Genomic DNA, 26,387 nt, shown 5'->3' with positions numbered 1-26,387 from the left:
ACTCTGAGGATTCCTGTTCAGTTTTTTTTTATTTCACACGGCAAAACTTGACAACTTTATGATAAATGTACGACTTCAATGTGAAAAATTCATTTTTTCTCTTGTTTGTTTGAAGCTGCTTCCTGTTGGCTTCAGCTGTTTGGAGTTTCCATTTTCTAAACTTCTACATTCTGAACCTTCTTCAGCTCTGAACAGATGATGAAACACTGAATGATTTCAAGCTCACACTTTGTCTAATAAACTTACATCTTTCATTTTTTATTCAGATTGAAGGACTGTGATTTGTCAGAGATCAGCTGTGATTATCTGGCAGCAGCGCTGAAGTCCAACCCCTCGTATCCCAGAGTGCTGGACCTGAGTGTAGACTGCAACAACCTGCAGGATTCAGGAGTGAAGCAGCTGTGTGTTCTTCTGGAGAATCCACGATGTCGATTTGAAACTCTGAGGTCAGTCTCATGGTTTAGTTGTGCTGAGATGAATATGATGTGAAAGTTGTGCTGACACTGTGGATCAGTAGGCCCACACACCTCTATACAGGAAGTCTTGTTCTACTCTTTGTAGAACTTCTGATCCCTGATCCTCTGAGTCTGACTCAGTAGATAATGCAGAGTTCTGAGCTGATGTGGGTGAGAGGACTCAGGCAGCCTGACAGAGTTGATGTCCAGGTCTTCCCTGCTTGTCCTGATATACATAAACATGAGTATCCTTGCAGGTCAGATCTCATCAGTCACACCTGTTAGTGCAGTTCTCCTCTAGATTGTAGTGCTTGTAAAACTAGGATGATTTTAGGAGCCTGGACCACAGATCTAAGGGAAGATATGACTTGGAAAGACTAAACCAACCTATTAGAGGTGTTCGCACTAACATAGATAAATACTCAGATTTACACCTTTAGTGTCTCACAAAGGGTTGAAAAGTGAATGTGCACAGGGAGGTTGGTGGTGAGACGGGCACTTCCAGCACTGTAGATGTGTTCCAGCTCAGTGTTCATGGAAATAATCCGGAGAGCAGGATTCCTTGATGAATGTTACATCTTCTTAAAGTTATAATCCACAGGGAAAACTGTGAAACTGTCGATCTGATATCTACTCAACCAATCAGGTGTTTACATGCCCTTCACTGATCTCCAGCCCCACCTTATTATCAGTTTCTCTCTCTTTTACATCTGAATTATCTTCACTTCACATTTCAGTCAGTTCAGATTTCATTAGCACGTTCACTTTAGCATAATCCATTTTAATCCAAACACCTTTCTCTTTAAACTCTGTTTGTCAGTCACAGTATATCCAGTACAATCCTCTTTTTCACTGCGTCACACACATTCAGAGATCAGAGTGTCCTGTGTGTGCTCTCATTCACTCACACTCACTCTCATATGGCTGAAGTCTGTTTGTACACAGGCTAATCTGGGACTCTCCACCATTTGACCCTAGAAATAAAGAAGCTTCTTGGATGAGAGGTGAAAGGCGAAACGTCTTCAAAAAACTTAAAGAAGTCCAGATGCCTTTTTTTCTAAGCTCTTTAGATAACTGCGAACCTTCACAAACGCCTCATCAGTGGGACTCTCAGAGCTACCAGCCCTTTGCTACAATCACAAAGCTCTTCATTGAAATCAATGATATCAAAGCTGGAATCAAGCTATAGCCATATACACTGGTAAAGACTTCTTATCTCGAAATAATATACTGAAGTGGCAATGCAGAAATTGAAAATAGGCGGACGTGCTACCTATGCTATTAGTAGAATGGACATTGGCCTGCTGGCTAAGGAAGGCCCTGTCTCACATAGAGGTGAGAGAGGCCCCCCTCGAAGCCCCCTCTTTTATCGGGGCTTACTTAGGGTCATATCGGGGACCCCACAGTTAGAAGTCTTTTTTTTTTTTTTTCTTTGACCAAATAAAGCTTATTTCTGTAGCTGTTGTTTTATACAGCTTTAATGTTAATATTAACATTTGCTTATGTATGTTTAGGGAGTGGTCTGATGGTACATGTCGTTGTCACATTAATAATATTCAAATTAGAGATGGCACGATACCACTTTTTTATGTCCGATACCGATACCGATATCATAAATTTGGATATCTGCCGATACCGATATGAATCCGATATAGTGTTTTTTAATCAACAAAACTGTTTTTTAAAATATCTTGCTGCATTTTGCAAGTCTGCAAGTTCATACTCAAGTTTAAAACAACAACTACACTAAAGCTATTCTGTTATACCTGTATACAAAAAAAATATTTCATAGTTCAGCAATACTGATCAATCTAATAAACTTAAACCTACACCATCCTCCCTATTCTGGTATTTTAAAGAGTACTTAGCGTAAATATTAAGCAACCTAACTAATAGGGTTCCAACTCCCAGCAACAACAAAAATAAATAAAAAATAGGGAACCACCCCTCACGCTCCACCTCATGATGCTTAATCGACGTAATCAACCTTAATTTGATGCAGTGTGAAAAAAAATGCACAGAAATCAATTATTTTTCAAGAAATATTAAATAGATTCAACATCTTTCTTCAACAAAATTGCAGACTGCACAGATGGTACCTTCCCAAAGGAAAAAGTACTATAGCTTACTAGGGTATATATATATTAGACTTAATAGTTACTATATACAGTAATTGACTTCTATTCATTTTACATCAAATTAAAACTTTGTGTGTCAGATAATTATTTATTAAAAGCTAGACATTTTAAATGAGAATAAGAAAGAAAAGTATGTCTTTGTGCCCCCTTTTCCCAGTTAATGCCCTATCGGCCCCCCTGGCTAAACTTTGCTAGATCCGCCCCTGCACAGTTACCAGCCGTCAGCTACGTAGAAAACGATCCTGGTGTAGAAAGTAATATTAAATAAATTCTAACAACAGCTTATCAAGCTTAAACGTGCTGCTGTTGTTCAGCCGCTGGTTTCCTCTTTCTGGCGCAAAGTGGACCAAAAACAAACAAGAGAGACTCACAACAGAAAAGCCGATCAGCTGATCATTAGCAGTTTGACGATTGAAGTAGCAGCCGGAGAGCGAGAGGCAGTCGCTCGTTAAGCTTAACGCAGGAATGCTTTACAAACATTCAGAGATGGACTTACACACTTGCTTTACTTCTCTCGGGGATAACTTTGTCGGAGATGAAATGCCAGGTTGCTAGCGAAGCTCCAAATGCTATCCAGACCACCGACAGGTCCCGCATGCCACAGCCGCTCTATCACGTGATGCATACTGCTCCGACGTGCTAACGTTCTGAGGTGAGTTACGGCGTGTTGCAAGTTTTGTGAGGTGCTTTCGTGATATTTAATGGATCGGATTACATTTTTTATTTTTCTCCGATATCCGATCCAGTAATTTAGGTCAGTATCGGACCGATACGTAATATCGGATCGGTCCATCTCTAATTCAAATAGTAAGGGTATGCTTAAAGATAAGGTAAAAATCATATCATATAATGTAAATGGCCTGTCGAATCCAATTAAACGTAATAAAATTTTAACTAAAATGAAGAAAGAACAAGTACAAATAGTGTATCTACAGGAAACCCATCTAGACTGTAAGGAGCATGAAAAACTGAAAAGAATGGGTTATACAACAGTTTTCTCCTCTTCCTATAAAACTGGACGAAGGAGAGGAGTGGCTATCCTGTTATCAAGCAAATTACTCTTTGAAAAAATATCCGAGATAAGTGATAAAGAGGGACGTTATATTTTGGTAAGGGGAAACATTGAGGGGAACCCAGTCACGTTGTTAAATATATATGCACCCCCTGGAAGCGATATTTATTTCTTTAAGAAAATTATAGATGTGATGGTAACAGAGACAGTAGGTTTCCTAATTTGCGGAGGAGATTTAAATATACATCTACAACCAAAGCTAGATATTTCCAATAGAAAAGCACAGAATACTAAAACATTAATTAAGAATATAAATACATTGATGAAGGAGGTGGGACTAATTGATATATGGAGAGACTTGCATCCCTACCAAAGGGATTATACTTATTTTTCCTCACCGCACTCGTTATACACAAGAATAGTGTGCTGGCATTAGGCATTTTCTGTTCTGCAGCAGTTTGCCCTCTTGTGGTTGTTTTTGTGTATTTTTTTTACTCTGTAAGATCTAGCCAGAGGCAGTTTCACCTCCGTTAATCTGTTGCCATCCATGCCTTCACAAGTTGATAAACGGCATCATCTGTGAGTAATATTGTTTGTTATCACTGAGACAACTTGTGTGCATTATTATTTGTTGTGAAGGTGTGATATAGTTTGTAGTTAGAATTTAATTTGAATATGTATATAACCTAAGCTAGTAAGGTTAAGCTAGCTCACTTGCCATGTGGTTTCTTTAACGTTTTGATCATGAGTGTGATTTCATTTGATGTTTTATTCGGGCACTCACTAAGCAGATAAATATTGCGTTCATATTTTTGAATATGTGTTTGTTATACTGTATGTTGATGCAACATTTTTATTGGTTTATTTCTGGTTTTGTCAACAGTTTCACACTTTTTCCTTATTAAATCATCCAACTCAACACATTGGCCTGTTCCCTGGATTTTGATTAGGAGAGTGTTTAGCTGTCTGTATAGCTGAGTCTACGTTCACGAGGACAACGCTTAGTGAGGACAGAACAAATAGATTATTTCATAACTTTTGGGAAAAATAAAGATAAAATAAGCACTTGTGCAATTGGAACAATAGAGTTAAGCGATCATGCACCAGTATACCTGTCTGTTGATTTAAACGTGCAACCAAAACTCAATAATTGGAAATTAAATTCAAGCTTACTGAATGATCCTCACTTTAAAGGACAAATTAAGAAAGAGATTCACTTCTATATGGAAACTAATGACAATGGTGAGGTGTCTCCTCCTATACTGTGGGATGCCTTAAAAGCTGTCCTGAGAGGGAAAATTATAGCAATATCCTCTTATAAGAAAAAGATGAGAAATAAGAAATTAGAAGAGCTACAAAATAAGAATTAGAGAAAAGGCATGAAAGAAAAACATCTCAGGATATATTGGAGGAAATTAGGAAAACAAGAAATGAAATAAATGATTTGACCACATATGAAATTTAAAAAAAATTAATGTTTCTTAAACAAAGGTATTATGAGGGAGGATCAAAAGCAAAGAATGTATTAGCCTGGAAACTAAAAAAGAAAATAGCAGATAATACAGTTCACAAAATTAAACATCCAGTGACAAAACTAATAAAAAATAAACCAATAGAAGTTCAGAGTGCATTTGAAACATTTTATAAGACTCTGTATGCTAATAACACAGAGAGTAGTATAGTTGAAATTAACAGTTTTGTAGATTCTCTTGATTTACCAGTACTGAATGAAGAACAGAATAAAACTTTGATTGAAGATATAACAGAAAAGGAACTAAGAATAGCAATAAGTAAAGTTAAAATAAATAAATCTCCAGGATCAGATGGATATACGGCAGAATGGTACAAGGAGCTAAAAGAAGAATTAATACCAGTGATGCTTCTAACAATGAATTGGATCCTAAAGAAGGCTCAAGTACCTTCTAGCTGCAAAGAAGCAATTATCTCTGCCATCCCAAACGAAAACAAGGATAAATTAGAATGTGCGTCATATAGACCAATATCTGTTCTTAATACAGATTACAAGCTGTTTACATCTATCATGGCTCGACGATTAGAAAAGTTCTTATCTAATCTAATTCATAATGATCAAACAGGTTTTATTCGAGAACGCCAAATACAAGATAATGTACGACGGACATTACAAATTATTAATCATATTCAAAAGAATAAAATAGAAGCAATGGTAATCAGTATCGATGCAGAAAAATCATTCGATTCAGTTAATTGGAACTTTCTTTACCGAGTCTTGCATACATTTGGCTTTCACGAATATATAATTAAGACAATACAGGCACTTTATGATAACCCTACGGCAAGGATTAAAATTAATGGCTACCTATCAAATAGTATTAAGCAGCAAAGAGGAACAAGGCAGGGCTGTGCGTGCTCACCATTATTATTTGCGTTATATCTGGAACCATTGGCTCAATATATAAGACAAAATAAAGAAGTAGAAGGTATTAATATCCATGAAAAGGAGCATAAATTAGCCTGCTATGCAGATGATATTTTAATATTTTTGGGTCAACCATCAAACTCTTTACCTAAATTAATGCAATCATTTGAATACTTTGGTCGACTATCTGGATATAGGGTTAATATGAGTAAAACACAATTGCTTAAGTACAATTATATTCCATCAGAAGAAATTAAAAATAAGTATCAATTAGCATGGCAAACAGAGTACTTTAAATATCTAGGAGTCATAATACCTAAGGATCTTACAGAACTATCAGAACGAAATTATTTACCAATACAGAAAAAAATTAAGGAACATATAGCGAGATGGAATCTAATTCCATATTTAAGTTTATATTCGAGAATAGACTCAATTAAAATTAATATTCTTCCTAAATTATTATATTTATTTCAAACATTACCAATAGAAATTAACCAGAAACAGTTTAATGAATGGGATAAAATTTTGTCAAGATACATATGGCAAGGAAAAAGGCCCCGAATTAGATTGAAAACCCTACAACTTAACAAAGGAAAAGGGGGTGGGGCTTACCTTCTCTTAGGGAATATTATTGGGCAGCACAATTAAGGCCTATGATATGCTGATGTAATCCTTCATATGACGCTCAATGGAAAGTTATTGAGGAGAGTCTGACCTCCATCCCCATACAAGCTATTATAGCAGACAGAAGCTTGCAAAATTTAATAAAAACTATTGAAAATCCATGGATCAAGTTGACTTTTAAAATTTGGAAAACAGTAATAAAAGAATATAAACTAGAAGAGGATATAGCAGTTCTTAAGTGGTGTGCATATGACACACATTTTGCTCCAAATAAATTGGACACCAGATTCAAAGATTGGACATATAAAGGATTAACAGCTTTATGTGTGGTAATGGAGGAAGGCAGACTAATTAGTTTTTGCTTTTGCATTAGATTTTGACTTTGTTAACTACTAGAAGACTAGAGGAAAAATTAGTTACATTAATGGAAACAAAAACACACTCCCTATATTTATTTATTTATTTTTCTTTCCTTTTTCTTTTTCCTTATGTATTTTTTATTTATGTTGTTTCCTGTTTTGCTTCTTTTTCTTTTCTTCTTCTTCTTTCATTCTTATTGTATGGATATTTTAGTTGTTTAAATATAGAAAAAAAATAAAAAAAAATATATGTACTGAAAGATAGCTGAAGTTGATGGTATTGTATAGTGATTCTAAAATGTCAATAAAAAAAAAAGCTGGAATCAAATGAGTCCAAGTCTTCTGCTGATTCAGCATCACATTCATCTTTGCTCCTTGTTCTGCATCCCCACCATGGACTTCATTCCTTTCCAAGCCAGCCTTGAGTGTCCTTTATTCAGCTCATCCTCTGCTTTACTTTTACACCTGATTTTAGCTGCTTTTCTTCTCTCCCTCATAACAAGACAGCTTCTTCTGCCTGAGAACATGTTGGAGTGATTTACTAATCCAGGGCTGATTTTTGGGGAAAATAGTTCCTGTTTTCAAAGTAATCCCCATTTTTCCCAGAATGAAATGTAAGTAGAAATAAATAGAATAGAATTAGAATAGAATTCAACTTTATTGTCATTGCACATGCACAGGTACAGGGCAACGAAATGCAGTTTGCATCCATCCAGAAGTGCTTTAGTGATATAGATATATTACAATATATATTAGCAATAGTATAGATATGTAAGTATATTACAGAAATGGGTCTATTATGGTATGTTATAATGTACACGGTATGAAGTATGTTGTGAATATTCTATAACTAAGTATGTACAGGCTGTAGTGAGTACAAGCTATGTACAGGCTATGAACAGGATATAAATATGAAAAACTATACAGAATATGAAATAAATAACTTTACAGAAATTTGAGATATACAGCTATAAAGTGATCTAAGTGAGAACATGAGCCTTTAAAAAGGCTCTTCTGAGGCTGCTGCCAGTGGTCAAAGCCTCCAACAAAGCTCTGTAAGTACATATGTGATCATAGCTTTAGCTTTTAAATGTTTATTCTAGTTAACACAGATCAGGTGGAACAACTCAAATAAAATATCAAAAATATTAAGTGGTCATCGGTACTCAGTTTGTTCAATACTGAATACAATGGAGCACAAATTGTCCACGTTTCTGAAATATTTCTGGGTGTAACTGTCACCAAAGTGCAATTTAGACCTGGCCTGTGGTTGTTATCTAAGTGATAATCATCAATTCTACTAAAACAAATACAAAATAAAGAAGTTTGACACATTTTGTTGATATCAAAAGAACACTGAACAATTCAGTGTTGTTTTACTGCTGTTCTCTCTTCACTTCTTCTCCTCTGATTCTCTCCACATGTTGCTCTGCATCAGTGCTCAGTTTCCTGACAAAACAAGATGAAATATTGCTAAATATAATAGTATCTCATTACGCTTCAACATAAGTGTTTTATTTTTGTAATTGTTTATCTGTTATTTTTCAGACTGAGTCACTGTGACCTGTCAGAGAGAAGCTGTGAAGCTCTGGCCTCAGGTCTCAGCTCTCAGACCTCTAATCTGAGACAGCTGGACCTGAGTAACATTAACCTGAAGGATTCAGGCGTGAAGCTTCTGTCTGAAGGACTGAAGAGTCCACACTGTACACTGGAAACTCTCAGGTGAGATCAAGCATTTTTCTTTCATCAACTGACAGAATTAGCAGATTAATAATAAGGCAGTCCTCTAATAAGAGGAGAAGTGGAGGTGTTTTGAAGGGCAACGTACTCTTATGTTAACAAGACAGGAAGTAGTTCCTGGGAACTGCTTCCTTTGTTGTTGTCTAAGTAGAAACATGATGGTGAAACAGTGATGAGTTTGCAGAGGTGGATCCACAGCACACAACACAACAATGCTGTTGCGTGCTGAAAGCAGACTTCTCACAGATTCTGAGGCTGCAGGTTTCATCACTGTCCAACCAAAATTCACTGAACCAGCAGTAAATGAACGTCCAAAACGACGCTTCATGTTTAAAAAACAGGTGATCAGGGGGATTTGTGTTTACATCTTTTTTGTGTGATCTGTTCACCTGCTGTTTCAGCTGTTTGGTGGTTGTTGAGATGGTTTTGTGAACTTTTAGCTGAGATTCTGACGTTTCTGTAGATACCACACATGTCTAATTACTTTGTATAGCATGAATGGCCATAACGAGGTTTTTAACAGTAAGAAAAGTTGTAAAACTTCAGAAAATATAGTTAAAAGTCCAAAACCTTCTACGTCTGGTGGCTTGTGGTAAGGAGCAGATCAAACGAGTAAAGAATTACGTTATAATTATAAATGGCTTCAACAGCACATTCAGGTCTGTGAGACTCATTCAGACACTGAGCCGTGGCTCTGTGCTACATGCACATAGTTCTGCATCTCTGCCATTCAGACACACTTTATATATAGTTTATTTTATGTAGGATTCAATACTGAACTGTACATTTAGTCTTTTTAAAGGCAGCAAGTTGTATTCAGTGTTTTCATAAAAGCCTTATTTCTATCCATTTACTGCTATTAGGAAGAACACGTGAGGTTTAAGACCTGGACCAGTTTGAAACCTTTTGTCCTCCACAGTGGAAAATGGGTGGAAATAAAAATGGGTCTCACTTTAGCCAGCTCCTAATTTTATCAGTTCTACTCTCAGCGTCTCCTGTATATCTCCTGTATAAATGTTACACTCAGCTTTGTGGTCTCCAATATCACTGAAATGCAGCCAGATGCTGCTCATTTTGCCTTTTCACTCTTTCCTGACACGCTTGCATTTCAGTACAGCTCCCATTTCTCTGTGTACTGGTCTCTACCACTACCCTTGCTGTCTATGGGACATGTCTTCTTTCACATAATGGTATGATCCCAGTCTGTCTCTTAAAGTGATTGGCCACATGGTTTGCTCATCAGAATAAAACCTCAGCCGTGCTCACATTGATTATCAGCAAGCCTGAAAATTCATCAATATTTGACATATGAAATTATCTCATGGGCTGGATTTGGCCCACGGGCCATATGTTTGACACCCCTGGTTTACACAGTTTGGTATTCAATGTACAACTGAGCTAGCTCTCAGCTAACTAGCAGACAAGCTAACTGCTGGGACTGCGTCTTTCTAACAAGAGCGTCAGACACTCAGACTGGTTTCCTTTGTGGATGATGATGTGTTCTCACACTGATCCTTCATGCTGATGCTGCCATCCACCCACTGCTCCTGGATTCCTCATCATCATCTCCATCAGCCCTCACAATACTCCACCTTCTTCAGCTTCATGTTCAGCAGCCTGGATGGACAGTAATTCTTTCCATGGGTTATGGTGGGACATTGAGAGCTGAAGTCAAACAGCAGTGAGAATGAAAGACTGATTCATTTCTATTTAGTCTTGTGCTGTGCAGCTTTGTTCAGAGCATTAAGGCCCAGCAAAGATTACTGAGGTCATAGAGTCCTGATGAAACCTGTGTGCTTATAGAAACTGAGACCAGATGAACCAGAATAGAAGGACATTAAAATGAAGTGTCAGCTACACAAAGGCAAAGCTATTCAGTTGTTGCTGTGAGTTATTTAAATGGAGGATGGAGTCAGACTTTAAGCTGCTGGACTCAGTCACTATATCCTGTTGTCCTCATAGAACCTGGACACACAGACTCACCTGTGACACAGTGACACACAGTGTGGGCTACACACACATTAGAAAGTGGATCAGTCACACTTGTGCAATCATTTGTTGTGCTGGGAAACCATGAACACTGTGAATCACATTAATGGCTTTGTTACAGCAACATTCAATCATGAGTTCAAAAGTAGTGCATTGTGTACTTATTTTAATAGTACTGCAGTATGAGAAGTGCAACATTCAGTGTGCAGAAACAGATCAGGTGCTTTCTAACAGCAGTGTTCCCTTTAACACAGCAGCAGTTCAAATATTTCTGTCAGTCTGAGCTGAAACATGAATCTAATCAAATATCAAATCAAAGTTCTTTGCCTCTGCCAGGACGTTAACATTTGATCTAGTTTTTTACAAAGTTCCCTCAGCGTCCAGAGCCACCAACATACCTTTGATCAACAGCAAGTGAACATTTATAAATGTGTGTTTGCAGAACAGGAAGCAGCAGAACTATTGTTCTGTTATCAGGCAGCAGCACAAACGCTCATCAGCTCATTTACTGTGCAGGACTTTGAGTGTGTGAAGTGTGTGTTTGTGCTGGATTTCCTTTGGAGAATCTCAGTCAGAAACCAGACAAAGAAAAACTCTTTCAACAGTCCAGGTTGAGTTGACAACATGAACTGCATTTATCTTCCTCTGACTGACATGTTCTTCCTCCTCTGCACCGAGCCAGCTGCTAAGACTCACAAGCTCATTGACATTTTCTGATGATAAAGAAACTCTCTTCTTCTGCACAATATGAGCAGCAACAGAGAAGAAGCTTTCACAGGTACAGATGTTGCAGCTGTGGCCAAGTACATGTGCTGCATGTTGGAGCAGCACTCTAATGGACAGGCCTCTGTACTGATGGTGGGCTCTGCTCTGTATCCACCACACTGTTCTCAGCTGAGTCTTCCTCCTGTTCACAATCACACTCTGATCAAGCATGTTCACGTTGTAACGCCGTGGCTTTCGTAGTCTCTCCTTTTTCTACAGCTCATGTGTTCTTCTTGTGATGCTGCGTCTTGAGGCTCATACATGCCGTCATTTGTTGATCCTAAGAACGTTCCTCAGACCGACTTCTTCAACAACAGATAACTTTAGTTGTATCAACACTGCCTCCTGGAACAGTTTAAAATGAACATGTCAAAGATCTGTACCTGTCTCCATGTTTCTGTCCCCGCCCCTTTCTTTCTGTCCTGGGTCATGTGAGCGCTGCAGTAGTATTAGGCCCACCCTCAATGCTCCCATTGGCTGAGACGCATAATGACGCCCATCTCAAGCCAGCACTGATCAACATCCCTCCTGTGACCCATGGCTGTTATATTCAGAGCCAGTGAGCACTTTCACAATAATCATGATTTTAAAAACTGTGATTAAAATAATTGCTGACGTTAATCAGTTAATGAGTTAACGAGATAATAACAGGTTAAGTTGCCCTAATAATTAGACTTTGGTGACAAACTGATGTCATCTCCATGTTTCCTTTGTTGGACTGTGGGCGAGTGTCAGAACTGAATGTACTGAGTAACATGTAGAGTTTAAACATGTGTCAGTTCCAGTTTTAGAGCTCTAAAGTGCAGCTATCATGTTAGGAATATGTTAGGAATAGACAGGAACACTGAGCACACTGAGGTCAAATCTTTATTTTACCACTCGCTGCATTCTTGATGTTCATGAATTCAGCAGGTTCATGATTGTCTGCAGCATTAATCTCATATTTCCATTAAAGTGTTGAATTTGACTGTTTGATGTTCTTTATGATCTCTGGCACCAGTTCATCTGTAGGCTGAGCTCAGTCCATCCAGTTAGTGAAATGATGTTTAAAGGTCTCCTTGTTCTGTGAGCGTGCACAGATCCTGAAGCAGAAAGCCTGGGTTACAGAGAAATGATCATCACTGTGATGATGCTCATCATCTCTGATTGGGATTTGAGGTTTTGTCAGAGCAGCAAAGAAAGCCTGGCTATGTTGGACTGGGTGTGGCAGCAGCTCCCAGTTTGAGTTCAGGAGACAGACACCCTCTCTACTTTGACGATCAGCTTCAAACTTTCCTTTTTGATAAAGCTTATAGTTCGAGCTGATCAGGTGACCCTGAACCATCGCTTAGTTATGCTGCTATAGGCTCAGGCTGTTGGTGGACTTCCCATGATGCTCTGCTTTCTTCTCCCCTCTTTTCACTCCTGATGCTTTTATATGTCACTACTGCATGTCCTTAACTTTTGTCTCTCTGTTTTGTTCTTGTCTCTCTGAGCTCATCTCTTCTCTTTCCCCTCACCCTGCAACCAGTCATGGTAGATGCTCCTCCTGGAGCCTGTTTTCACTGGGAGGATCTTTGTGTCAAAGGGAGATCTTCTTCCCACCATCACCAAGTGCTGCTCACACTGGTGGCGGTTACCTTACACTGTTAAACAGCTTCAGATGACTGTTGTTGTCTGTTGGGTATTGTCACTTATAAATAAACTTATAATGGATGGATAGATGTTATTGTGACAAAGAGAAAACAACTGTTGACAGATAGATTGTTGTTTTGTGTGTCTGCAGTCTGTCAGGCTGTCTGATCACAGAGGAAGGCTGTACTTCTCTGGCCTCCGCTCTGAGCTCCAACCCCTCCCATCTGAGAGAGCTGGACCTGAGCTACAATCATCCAGGTCCCTCAGGAATGAAGCTGCTGTCGGCTGGACTGAAGGATCCAGGCTGGAGACTGGACACTCTCAGGTATGGAGAGAAAATCTGATAGAGGAGGAAGAGCTGGAAACATTTCCCGTGTCTTTCACTCACTTCCTGTTTGTTTCCTGCAGATGACACATGAACAATCACACATGCAGGAATATTTTCAGGGACAGACACACTAGTCTAGCTGGATAGTTCATGGATATTTATGTAGGGGTCTCCAAGGAGTCTGTTTGCAGGAACATTTAGGTCACAGGTGTACCTGATATAGATGCCAGTGTACCTAATAAAGTGTCAGCTAACATTTGGAAATGGAAGCTTAAATAATGACAAACTGTACATTCACAGCTGAATTCACAATAAATTTGTTCTGAAGTGCACATTTTTCTGTTATTGTTCTCAAACAACAGAATGAGAATGAAATATTGATTCTAACAGGGCCCATAAACAGCATTAGCTTAGCAGCATTAGCTTATCAGAGTTTCTATCATGGTCACAGAAATCTTTAGCAGAGAAAAGTGGCCTACTTAGCAATAACTGCTCAAGTTGTATAAAGAAAGGGAAAACAGTATTAGCATTAGCTGCTAATGGCAGCTTACTTAGCATAAACTCTTCACATCTTTATAATGCAAGGGAAAGGAGTCACTCATGGAAGCCTATTTAGCATTAACGTCTCACATCATTATAAAACAAGAGAAAAGGGTATTAGCATAAGCTACTAATGCTTATTCACCTCAAATTAGCTTTAGCTGCTAATGGTAGCCTACTTAGCATTAACTCCTCACTAATATAATGCTAATTCATATCAAATTAGCATTAGCTGCTCATATTGTTATAAGGAAAGAGAAAACAATATTAGCATTAGCTACTAATAGTTATTCAGCCCTAATTAGAATAAGCCTCTAAAAGCAGCCTACTTAGCATTAACTCCTCACATCGTTGTTACCCAACGGGAAAGAGTATTAGTATTAGCTACTATCATTTTTAATAAGTAAGAGAAAACAGTGTTAGCATTATTAAATAATGCTAATTCACACTAAATTAGAATTACCTATTTACAAGAGCGTACTTAGAATTAGCTGCTCACATTGTTAAAAAGTAAGGGAAAACAGTATTAGTATTAGCACATAATGCTAATTCACGTCAAAGTAGCATTAGTTAATAATGGCAGCCTACTTAGCATTAACTGCTCACTAATATAATGCTAATTCACATCAAATTAGCATTAGCTGCTCACATTGTTAAAAGGGAAAACAATAATAGCATTAGCTGCTAATAATTATTCACCTAATTAGAGTTAGCCCCTAATGGCAGCCTAGTTAGCATTAACTCCTGACATCGTTATAATGCAGGGGAAAAGGGTTACCATTATCGGATAATGCTAATTTACATCAAATTAACAATAGTTAATAATGGTAGACTTCGTATCACTAGCTGCTGTCATTCTTACAAAGCAAAGGAAAACAATATGAGCATTAGCTGCTAATGCTTTTTCATCTAAAATTAGCATTAGCAGCTAATGGCAGCCTACTTAGCATTAACTCCTCACTAATATAATGCTAATTCACGTCAAATTAGCATTAGCTGCTAGCATCAGCCTACCTAGCACTAGCTGTTCACATTGTTAAAAGGGAAGAGAAAACGATATTAGCATTAGCTACTAATAATTATTCACCCCTAATTAGAATTAGCCGCTAATGGCAGTATACTTAGCATTAACTCCTCACATTGTTATAATGTAAGGGAAAAGAATTAGCATTATCTAATAATGTTGACCTTGGCCCACTGGAAAAGTTCAGAACTAAAGATTTAGGAGTGTTTCTCGATAGCTCTTTCTCATTTGAGAAACAAATAAATTCTGTTATTAAAACCAGCTGTAAGGTTTATATTGTTGATTGTCATTTATACTTAGAAATATTTACTCATATATGCTTAGAGTTGTATAATTGATTGCATAATGATAGAGGATTGATCCTTAGTAGTCTGTAAAGACTCTGTGTGCCTTCCAGAGTGCTCTGGCATGCACACACCGCTTGGGGCCATGAGAGAGGTCGTACCCTCTCTTACTGATTTATGGTGTAGGACAGGGGTCTCAAACTCAATTTAGCTGGGGGCCGCTGCAGGCAGAGTCTGGGTGAGGCTGGGCCGCATTAGGTTTTCTACAAGAAAGGCATGGTTAAAAAATTCCAATCTTCTCAAATCTCTTTATTTTTATTTTTTAACACAAAATATGAAAAATAAATAAACAAATTAATAATTAATAAGAAAATAAATCAATCTGTAATACATAAATAAAATAATAATAAGATATTTTTAGTCAGTGAACTTGTGTGTTTCTTTCAGTCTTCTATATCTGCTGTATTTAGATTGAAATGTCTGTATTAACAGTTCTATAACCTTCTTCTGAACATGAATGGAACACTGGAGAAAATGAACTGTTCTTCTGAACATGGCTTCTCTTGCCTACTCCTTGCTGCTAGAGACCTGGCAGCGTTTCCTCTCGCATAGCCGAGCCAGATTTGGCCTGAGGGAGGAAGCAGTTGCGACCCTCAGTATGTCTTGAAGATGATCATCCGTAAGTCTGGACCTGTACTTGGACTTATTGAAGTTCAAAGTGGAGAAGAGCTTTTGGCACAAGTATGTGCTACCAAAAAGGCACATGGTCCACTTGAACATTCGGGAAAGCCGAGGGAAACTAGGGCTCAAGTCTCTCAAAAATTGTCCAAGCTTGTCTGCTTTTCCACTCACCTCCCTGAACTTTGCTTTGAGTTCAGAGTTGCACTGCAGCTCAATGAGCTCCATTTGAAGCACAGAAGGGGCATCTTGCACATCAAAGGAGAAGGGGTCCGCAAAAATGTGAAAGGTGGCTCTGTGTGTCTTGAAGTCAGCAAATCTGTGATCAAATTCCTCCTGTAGCCTCAAAATGACATCAACATACTCGTCAGCACTGAATGGTGTGCCTGCATCCACGAGAGCCTTGCATGCTGGGAAATGGCAAAGGTTTGTCTGAGAGAGCTGAGCTTTCCAGAGCGCCAGTTTTGTGGAGAATGCTCTCACGTTGTCATAGGCAGCACTGACAAGTTGCCCCTGGCCTTGTAACGTCTTGTTCAGTACATTAAGCTCATGTGTCATATCAACAAGAAAAGCTGAGTCCATGAGCCATTTGGGATGAGTTAGCACAGGAACACTAACTCCATCCTTCTCCATGAAGGCTTCACTTCTGCTCTCAACTCAAAAAGTCTCTTTAATACATTTCCCCTGCTGAGCCAACGTACCTCAGTGAAGTCGAGCACATCCCCATATTCTGACTCCATTTCCTCTAAAAAAGCTCAGAACCTTCGGTGCTTTAAGCCCCTGGATCTGATTTGGTTGATGCATTTCACAACAATAGACATCACATTGTCAAACTTCAGGCATTTGCTGCAAAGGACCTGCTGATGGATGATGCAGTGCAGAGCAATGGCCTCCTCCACGCCTTCCTCTTCCAGTTTGTTTTGTGCCACCAGTCCATGTTTCCTCCCTGTCATTGATGGCGCTCCATCTGTTGTTATTCCAACAAACCTCTTCCATGGCAAACCAACATTCTCAATGGCATCACACAGCTTGTAAATATCTGCTGAGCGGTGGTCTGGCCATGCATTGGAATTACTGTGAGCAGCTCCTCCATCACTTCAAAACTGTCATCAACACTACGGACATACATTGGGAGCTGGGCAGTGTCGGTGATGTCTGTGGTCTCATCAAGAGCGACTGAGTATACACTGAAACATTTGGCTTTCTCACACAGTTGGTCATAAATGTCACTTGACAGGTCAGAAATGCGATCTGCTGCGGTGTTGGCAGAAAGGCTGATGTTGCTAAACTGACCTTTCTTTCCCGGACAAACTATATTTGCAGCCTGCAGTATGCACTTTTAGACAAATCCACCTTCTGTGAATGGCTTCCCTGCTTTAGCAATCATCTCACTAACCACGTGGCTCCGACTGCTGCATTATTCTCTTTGGTTGCTTTCTTGGAGAAATCTTGCTGCCTCAGTAGATCTGTTTTAAGACTGGCAACCCGGTTCGCTCTCTCGTCTCCCTGGTATTTTGCATCCAGCTCAGCATGTCTAGTTGTGTAATGACGTTTCAAATTGTATTCCTTGTGCAGCGCAACTTTCTCTGTGCAAATAAGACAGGTCGGGGTGCCCCTGTGCTCAACAAAGAAATATTGCATTTCCCACTTTTCCTGAAATTGTCGGTGCTCATCACCAACCTTTCTCTTCACCGCAGGCTTTGAAAAAGACATGTTTGGGGCTATGTGACATTTATAATTCTACTTGGTGTCACTGTCGCATTGAAGTTTCAATCAAGCGTTTAGCCGACGGACGGGGAACGTCTCAACGCGTAGAGAACGTCATTTCTGCTTCTTTTTCTTGCAACCGTAGCACGGCGATCGGCAGATAAAAAGCCGGTAGCAGTCTCCTTTGTTTTTACGCTCGATGTTCATGTCTTTCATGACGACACGAACACCGTGGCGTTTGCAGATGGTAGAAAGTGCAGGGATAGCGAGCGCAAAAAAGGCGACTGCTCACGGCGCCGGGCTGTTGTTACAGGAGAAAGAAGCGGAAATGACACCGTGACATATAACAAATAACATCAGCTGTTTCTGATGTTAGTTGTTTTGACTGCTTTTACATTATATTGAAATATATGTAATGTTCATGTTTGCTGCAATGCAAACGGAGTGATGCAAATAAAAACATGGAGCCACAAATTACGGTGCGACCCTATAATTAGTCCGGGTTACCGGGGACTGTTGTTGCCGATGAACAGGTGTCGCTATGTGACTGCAGACTAAATTGGGCTGCATTGAGTTCATGACTTTTCTTTTATCCCGCCGCCTACGCATCACTGTGAGAGTTAATATGAGATCTCTCTCTGTGGAAAAATAACTTTAAATCCCACTGACGTGTGTATAAATCTATATACGTATAATGTCCCGCTGGGCAGCAACTTAAAAAAACAACTTTTTTTGAAGTGTTGTGAACGCAGCGCGCTGGGGCGAATGTCGGCGTTTGCCCAATAGAAAGGAGGAAGCCAGCCAGGCACAGGAAAGAAAGAAACACTCCAGGGCAACGCTGCTGGAACTTTGACTCATTGAGAAATGTTTCCCTGCTTGCATCAAGCCCGGCTGGTGTCCCCTGAGATCCATATCCCACCCTGATTGGTGGGTTAATTCAGCTCCGCCCACAACACTGTAAAGTGTCATACATTATCAAACTAACATTACATTTTCATATTAAGGTGGGGCCAAAAACTATCGTCCTGCGGGCCGCAATTGGCCCGCGGGCCGCGAGTTTGAGACCCCTGGTGTAGGAGGACACCTACTCTGTGTCTGGTTAAGTATAAGAGCCCTTTGTTAGGGGGACCGCTGGACTCTTAGCACCAGCTTTGGGGTCACAGGGTCACATCTGGAACACACACACACACACACACACACACACACAGACACACACACACACACACACACACACACACACACACTATGCACAGACTGGTACTCTTTGTTCATACCTGTGTAAGACGTCATAATGAACTTGTGCATATTCATGTAAGCTCAATAAAGAGCAGTGTTACGAGGGAGCAGACGAGAGCGACTGAGGTCAAGTGAAGGAACGGCGCTGTCACAGTTCTCTCCCTCATCAATTGTCTGGTTCCAGCGGTGGGTCTGTGCTAGACGACCCATCACCAGCTTTTTCCACTGGTTACCAGTACGTGGTAGAATCCACTTCCAGATCTGGTTGTCTTTAAATCTGTGAATGGATTGGCTCCATCTTATCTCTCTTTAACAAAAGAATCCAAGTGGAGCCCTCAGGTCTGCAGATAAGCAGCTTCTGACCAGAACTAGACGTAAAAACAGAGGTGAGCTTTATCGATGGCTGCAGCCAAACTCTGGAACAGTCGCCCTTCACATCAGGTCGTCACCAACACTGGACATTTTTAAAAGCCGGTTGGAAACACATTTGTACTCTGTAGCTTTCAATCCTGACCAGTCTTTATAGTCATTACTGTGTATGTTTCCTATTTTCTCTCTACTCTGTGCAGCACTTTGGCTCAAGCTGTTTTTAAATGTGCTGATAAATAAATGTAGATTTCTTTGAATAAAACAGTGGAGCCGAGCTTTGAGCTCAGTGTGTAACAGTGTGTGTGTGAGAGCCATGTAATGTCCATGTGTGCATGCTGACTGTGCTGCTCTGACCCCCCTCCTCCTTTCAGGGTGGAGCCTGCTGGAGTCCGATGGTTGAGACCAGGTCTGAGGAAGTGTAAGTGTGTTTTTAATGGGATTCATGAAAACAAAGCAGCACACATTCAACCATCTTCATCATGTCAGGAGTCATCATCAAAGTGTCAATCAATGAACAGATGATGGATCAATAACTGCAGCTGGATTGTGTTTGTTCTCTCCATCAGATTCCTGTCAACTCACAATCGACACAAACACAGTGAACACAAAGCTCCAACTGTCTGACAACAACAGGAAGGTGACACATGTGAAGGAGGTTCAGTCATATCCTGATCATCCAGACAGATTTGATGGTTTTTATCAGCTGCTGTGTAGAAATGGTCTGACTGGTCGCTGTTACTGGGAGGTCGAGTGGAGAGGAAGCGTTGATATATCAGTGAGTTACAGAAGCATCAGAAGGAAAGGACGCAGTTATGACTGTTTGTTTGGATTCAATGATCAGTCCTGGAGTCTGGAGTGCTCTGGTGATGGTCCTCGTTATGTCAGGCACAATAACAGAGTAACATCCATCTCCTCCTCCTCCTCCTCCTCCTCCTCTGTCTCTAACAGAGCAGCAGTGTATGTGGACTGTCCTGCTGGCACTCTGTCCTTCTACAGAGTCTCCTCTGACACTCTGATCCACCTCCACACCTTCAACACCACATTCACTCAAACTCTTTATCCTGGGTTTAGGTTTTATGGCTGGTCTCCTGGTGCCTCAGTGTCCCTGTGCTGAGTGGAGTGTAAAGAGTGTCTCCTGTTACAGAAACACTCTGACTGTTGAACAGATAGTTCAGTCTGTACATGTCTGTCTCTTTCACTCACAAACACGTTTTCAGATTCATGGATTCAATCAGTTGATGTTTGAAACTCTTCTAAATGATTCCTTGTAAACTTCTTCCTCTTCAGTCACAAACAAACAGGAAGTGATGTCACATGTGTTCCTGTCCACACAGCAGAATGAGTCTATTGCTGACAGTGATGTACAAACAGAGTGAGCATTTCTGAGGCCCAAAATAAACTGAGTAGTTCACTGAATGAACAATGGACTGTGAGCTCAGTTCCTTCATCATTAGTATGGATTATATATGTATATGTATTATATTAGTATCATATATATCAGGTGCTGCTGCTTTCAGTCATTGTGCAAATGTGCTGTTTGTAAGCTTGTAAAGCTGCAGTCAGCTGAGACTGAAGAAGTCACCTGATCAGTGAGCAAACGTTTCTGAAAACGTCCAGATGAACAGAATCAACCTTTTGGGATCAGCCAGCAATGCAGCATCATTGTTGTTCAGCTTCAGAGGTTTGCAGGAATGAACTGATGACCAGAAACAGCTGCAAAGTCCAAGAAAATACCAGCTGGAGTTCAGCTGCATTTGAAGAAGTCAAAGAAAAGTAAGGATGGCAAAGGGCGACGTTTTCTTCCAAAGAGCTGCAAACATGGTCGACGCCTCATTAGAAGAATCATCTGGACATTTGTGAGGAACTCTAACCAAGAAAGCAACGTCACACAGATCCAACAGACAGTTTCCATGACTGCAAGTGTTGAGTGGAAAAATGCTACATTGCATTATTGCATCCTCTCACCACAGGAGGCGCTGTTGGCACCACTGATTGCTGATCAGCTGTTCTCTGATGATCTGATTGATACTGTGAATAACGGGACTCACTGAACTCTGTGACACAGTGAAGATTACAGAGTTGAACTTCACCCTTTAAGACTGACCACAGAACCAAGTCCGCCAGAGCTTTGGTTATATTTTTACATGCTGTGGAGCCATTTGTGGGAGCATTTCAAGTTGCTATACATCAATACAACTGTTATAGCCCTAATTTTAATAATATGTATGCATTAAGTCCATAGTAACTACATAAACTGCAAAAACAACCTCTGCTCATCCATCTCTGTGTGTATCAGGATACATTTGGTTCATAATACACAGAAAAATCAGAGTTATTACCTGTAATAAATGTGAAAGATTCCTGCAGTGATAACCAGGCAGGACTGAAACACATCCAAGCTGTCACCACGGTAACAGCAGCGTCCATCCACAGGTGAGGGGAGGAGCAAAAAGAGGGACTTTGACCATTTTATACTAAAAACACTCAACTAATGTTTCTAATATGAAACAAATAAGCCCACATTAATGTGAGCGTTTATTAAATAATAATAATGATGATTTCCTCCTGATCTCATTTCCACAGCAGAGAAAACTGTGGTGTATATTGAGGTGGAGGGTGTGGTCTGTGGCTCAGGTGTAGAGTGAGGGTGGGGTGCACCACAGCAGCATGCTGGGACTGCTGAGGGTGGAGGAGGGAGTGATGATGACATCAGAGCTGCAGCACAGAGACCAGTGAACACACAGTCTGTTCATCTTTGCATAGATACAATATACAGCACAATATTGAATGACAGACACGCTGTGGGAGCTTCCACAGATACACTGACGTCAGCATCCAGAGTCCTCCTGCTGCTCCCCCCTCAGAGCCCCGTGATCAGCACCAACACATTCAGTTAGATGACAGAGTCCAGCTGCAGCTAGAATCAGCTCCCCTCTGTGAACAACAGCACAGCGTCAGTGTTTCACACTCAGTGAAAGGAGGAAACAGCAGAAGAACACCATGTGTGCTACGTTTCCCAGGACACACTACAAACTGCACAAATACAGAGCAGCACGTGGAAGGACCTGGAGCTGCATTTACAGAGCTGCAGACAGCGTGATGTCCTGTATGGACAGGTGGAAGGAACCAAGTCCTCAGCTGGAACACTCGTGTTTGTCCACAGACAGGAAACACAGCAGGAAACTTCCTCACAGAAGTGCAGCTCATGGATAACACACTTCCTGTCAGTCAGAATGAGGCTGCAGCCAAACACAGAAAGGTGTTTTTGTCCAGATGAGCCCAGAGAAGAAACACGAGTGTTCACAGACATCAGAAGCTCAGAGAGGTGAAACATGAGGTTGGAGTCCTCGTCAGCATCCAGAAGAGCTGCTGTGAAACCCTGAGTACTCATGACAGACTCTGATGGCACAAACACATCATGATTCAAACAGAAAGACAAACATGGAGCTCCTGATCCTCCTGCATGAGAACAAGCTGACATGAGCGCTGTGTCTGAGAGTGTCTCCCTGTCACAGTGACAATAACACAGCTGCTGCTCACAGTCATTAAACTGACCTGAGGTCAGCTGTGCTCCTTACATATGAACCATGTGACCTCACATCAGTGCTGTGGATGACTGTAGTCATAGAAGAGTAGAGCTGTAGCAGGTGGTGTGAGGAGGAGGTGGTGTATTCTAGTTAACGCAGTACTGAAACACTCCAGCAGAGGGCGCTGTTAAGTCCTTATTGTAACACAGTTACTGTGTGCAGTTAGACTTCATACATAATCTGCACTTATTTCCATCAGACATGCTGTCAGTAAATGATTGGTTTCTATTGATTCTACTTCCTGTTGACTCGTTTGATGACAGTGAAACAATCACAGCTGATTGTGTGATGATGTAAACTGTCACTGTTACATTCAGTGTGTGTGACATAATGTTAGTGCAGGCTGATAACAGCCTGGTTCTGTTAGAAACACATGAACGTGTCCATAGATCAGTGTGTGTTTAACATGAGAGCTTCAGCCCTGCTGATGTGTTAAATAAAGACATGCAGGAAAACTGATGAGACTCTGAAATAACTCTTTATATTTATAATGTAACTCTGCATCAAAAGAACAACAAAGGATCCCAGACAGGTTTCTGTGAACAAAGACCATTCTGATGTTTCTGTGTTTCTAACACTTTGACATTATTAGTAAACAGACTGCAGTGAGCAGCATTTATAAAGAGCTTCTATATAAAGATATGACAGCTGTTTGACAAGTTTATCACTCTGTGTTTGGACCTGATCAGTCCAGCTGTTTACTTGAAACATGTTCATTTACCTGTTCTGTTATATTCATGTTCTTGTCTCTGTTGAAAACACATTTTAATGTCCCTCAGATTTTTCTCCCAGATGAATAAATATAAAAATGACACAAACTGACTGCAGCTACTTTTTGTCCTTTCTGTCAAAAACCTTCATGTGACTCATGAGAGACACGTTTCAGCTGTTTGTGACAGATCAGAGGCCAACAAGTCATTTATAACACTTTCCATCATTGTTTAAAGTTCTCAGTGTTTCTGTGTTGCTGCGTATAGGATCTCCCAGCATCATCACTGTGCTGAAGAAGGTTATTTAATGGCAAACGTTCACACTGAAGTCAAATTGTTGTCGTGTTGAACAGATTCATGTACTGATCGTCTCCAGAATGTTAGAAGAGCTTCAATGAATCATTAGAAACAACTTACAGCTGCACAGCTGTGTCAAACACATCTGTGTGTCATTGTGGGATTGTTGTGTTTCTACATGTGACACACGTCTAAAACATGCACACAATCTGAACACAAACAGGGACTCATGTGTTCCCACAGCCAGATGCTGAGAGCCATTTCCTTGTAGTCCTGTGTCTACATACATGAACCATTAGATGTTATTGGAATGATTGTCAGCTCTGATAGTTTCATGTGTGTTTAGCTGGACGCTGTTTGATCCTCGACATGTTTAAAGGTGTCCAGTCCTGAGACACTGGGGCTGGAAACAGCTGTGATGTCATTGGACTGTCACACAGACAGAAGTGCATGAAGTGAGCAGCCGAGGAGCCGCTGATGTTTTGGATTCAACAGCATTTGAAAGGTCGACACAGACACATTTGCACACAGAAAGCTGAATCTGTCATATGCCACAGTGAACTCACTGTTCAGTGTTTTTCAGGAAGCTTCTTAACTGCCTCTGCTGCCAAACAAGCAGCTGATGTCCTTGAGAAGAAGCTGAAGAAGTCTTCAACAACAAATACAGGAAGTGGACTTTCAAATACTAGATTCACTTTAGACTCACAGAGAAATGACTCAACCAGCTGTGTTTGACTATATGAAAGGTCAGTGTGTGTCTGCACACAGACTGTTGTGTTGGACTGTTATTCAGTTGTCTGCTGAATGTTTTCAAATGTCTGCATCTCAGCTGTGATGAGGCTGGGGGTCATGGGAGGCCACCGTAGCAGCCTCTTCAACATCATGACATCATCATAAATGCTGCTGGACTGTCTGATGGGCTGACGGTGAAAAAGCCGTCGGGAAGGAAACAGAAGACATTTCAGAGGCTGCAGCAGATTTCTTTGATTCGGGGCCTTTTTCAGCTTTATTGGACAGAGCAGTGAAGATAAGTGACAGCAAAGCAGAGAGAAAGGGGGCGTGGCCCGGGTCAAAGCCAGGCCAGCTGCTCTCCACCTCGTGGTCACCTGCTCATCCTAGTGAGCTCCACCAGCAGCCCTTTCACACACTTTACACTGTCAAACACTGTGTGTGGACCTCAGCTAACAACAGGCTACATTTAAGTCTGGACTACATGCTTTTATATTGTTTTTATTCCATCAGCAGCTCAACATCATGAGCAGCTTTGACATAAAGACATCAAACTCAAGCTGACTTTAAACTACTTTTAATACAGGGGCTCAAAAACAACAACATCTTTATTATATATCAGGACACAAAGTCATTTCATCTCAAAGGGAAACAGCTTTATTTGGAATAACCAGCACTATCAACTGGTTTGGGATCTCCACCAGTTTCATGTCTTTGCAGCTTCTCCAACAAAGTTCCTGTAAAATCAGCATGTTTGTCTTTATTGGTTTGATAGTGATTGATTATTCAGTCCCAATCTGCTGTCATCTAAAGAACAAAATGATGTTTCTATGAGTCACAAAGCTCCAGATGTTGTCGGCTTCACAAAGAAAACAAAGAACTTAAACACAAAGTGTTTGGAGCCAAAATGTTCCCAAGCTGCTCTTTTTGAAATGGCAGAGGTACAGTGGTGTCTAACAGCACACTGTGGAAGGCAAACATGTTATTGTTGGATGAAACTTCATGAATCCTTTGTAGATTTGAGCTGTTGGAGCCTTTCTTTTCTCTTCAGGTGTACAGATGCTGAGGAGGCAGGTGGAGCAGGTGGAGCTGTTGTGATGCTGGCAGAGGGTGTGTCTTAGTAACTCTGTGAGGCAGAACTGGATCCAACATTGTGGATGTGTTGATGTTGGAGCCATTAAGAGTCTCTGGCCACACTGTAGGATTTCCCTTTGATCCACTGTGGGGGCATTTTGGAGTCTGTCAGTGAAACTCTTCATGTTTGTGTTTGACTCCAGTTTATAGAAACAGAGAAATGTGTCATGCTTTTGTTCGGCCTCCACAAATACACACATTTGTTCATTGGTTGGACTTTTTGGAAGGAGACACATTGAAAACCATGTTAATAAGATCTTGTTGTTTCCTGTGGATCCGACACAGAGAGTGGACTTCAGACAGAAAGCGTGGAAGAGATTTTAGAGGCCGTGTGTGGCAACAGGAAGTTTCTGTGTGTTTGCTGATCTTACATGTGGAAAACAACACGTGATGTTTGTGAAGTTCTACAATGATCATTGTTCTCACAGCATTTTGAGTGGGAACAGTTCAAACTGGGAGTAGTGGGAGTTATTTACTGATTGAAACAAGCTGAATGTTTCTGTGACGATGAAGATCAGCAGCTCAGCTGATCAATGAACTGACATCTATCAGTCGTTTCATGAGATGAAGTCATCAGCAGACATTTGTTCTGACTGTGTGATGAATGTCAGAACGTCAGGGCTCTGCTTTAGTCACTGCTTGATGATCATTGGCTCATTGTTGAATC

At 40.4% G+C, this 26,387-nt stretch overlaps 1 protein-coding gene across 5 annotated transcripts in view; it reads left to right on the top strand.

The window, feature by feature from the left end:
- Window positions 1-26,387, top strand: part of LOC146634308 (protein NLRC3-like) — a 223,074-nt gene that overhangs the window by 170,240 nt on the left and 26,447 nt on the right. The window contains exons 11-15 of one of the 5 annotated variants that reach the window (XM_085376299.1): window positions 267-446; window positions 8,538-8,711; window positions 13,249-13,422; window positions 19,635-19,681; window positions 19,830-20,377. In XM_085376299.1, coding sequence (XP_085232425.1) covers window positions 267-446; window positions 8,538-8,711; window positions 13,249-13,422; window positions 19,635-19,681; window positions 19,830-20,377 — 1,123 coding nt within the window. Of the gene's footprint in view, window positions 1-266; window positions 447-8,537; window positions 8,712-13,248; window positions 13,442-19,634; window positions 19,682-19,829; window positions 20,378-26,387 lie in introns of those variants that run through there. The other 4 variants (XM_085376314.1, XM_085376324.1, XM_085376340.1 and 1 more) reach the window with 4 other exon arrangements.

The sequence above is a fragment of the Diplotaxodon limnothrissa genome, linkage group LG3, assembly GCF_057381915.1.
Source record: "Diplotaxodon limnothrissa isolate DT_005_m linkage group LG3, D_limnothrissa_male_GT1.1, whole genome shotgun sequence".
NCBI classification, from domain to species: Eukaryota; Metazoa; Chordata; class Actinopteri; order Cichliformes; family Cichlidae; genus Diplotaxodon; species Diplotaxodon limnothrissa.
The sequence above is the reverse complement of the archived record's forward strand: the minus strand, read 5'-3'. Positions and strand labels throughout refer to the sequence as shown.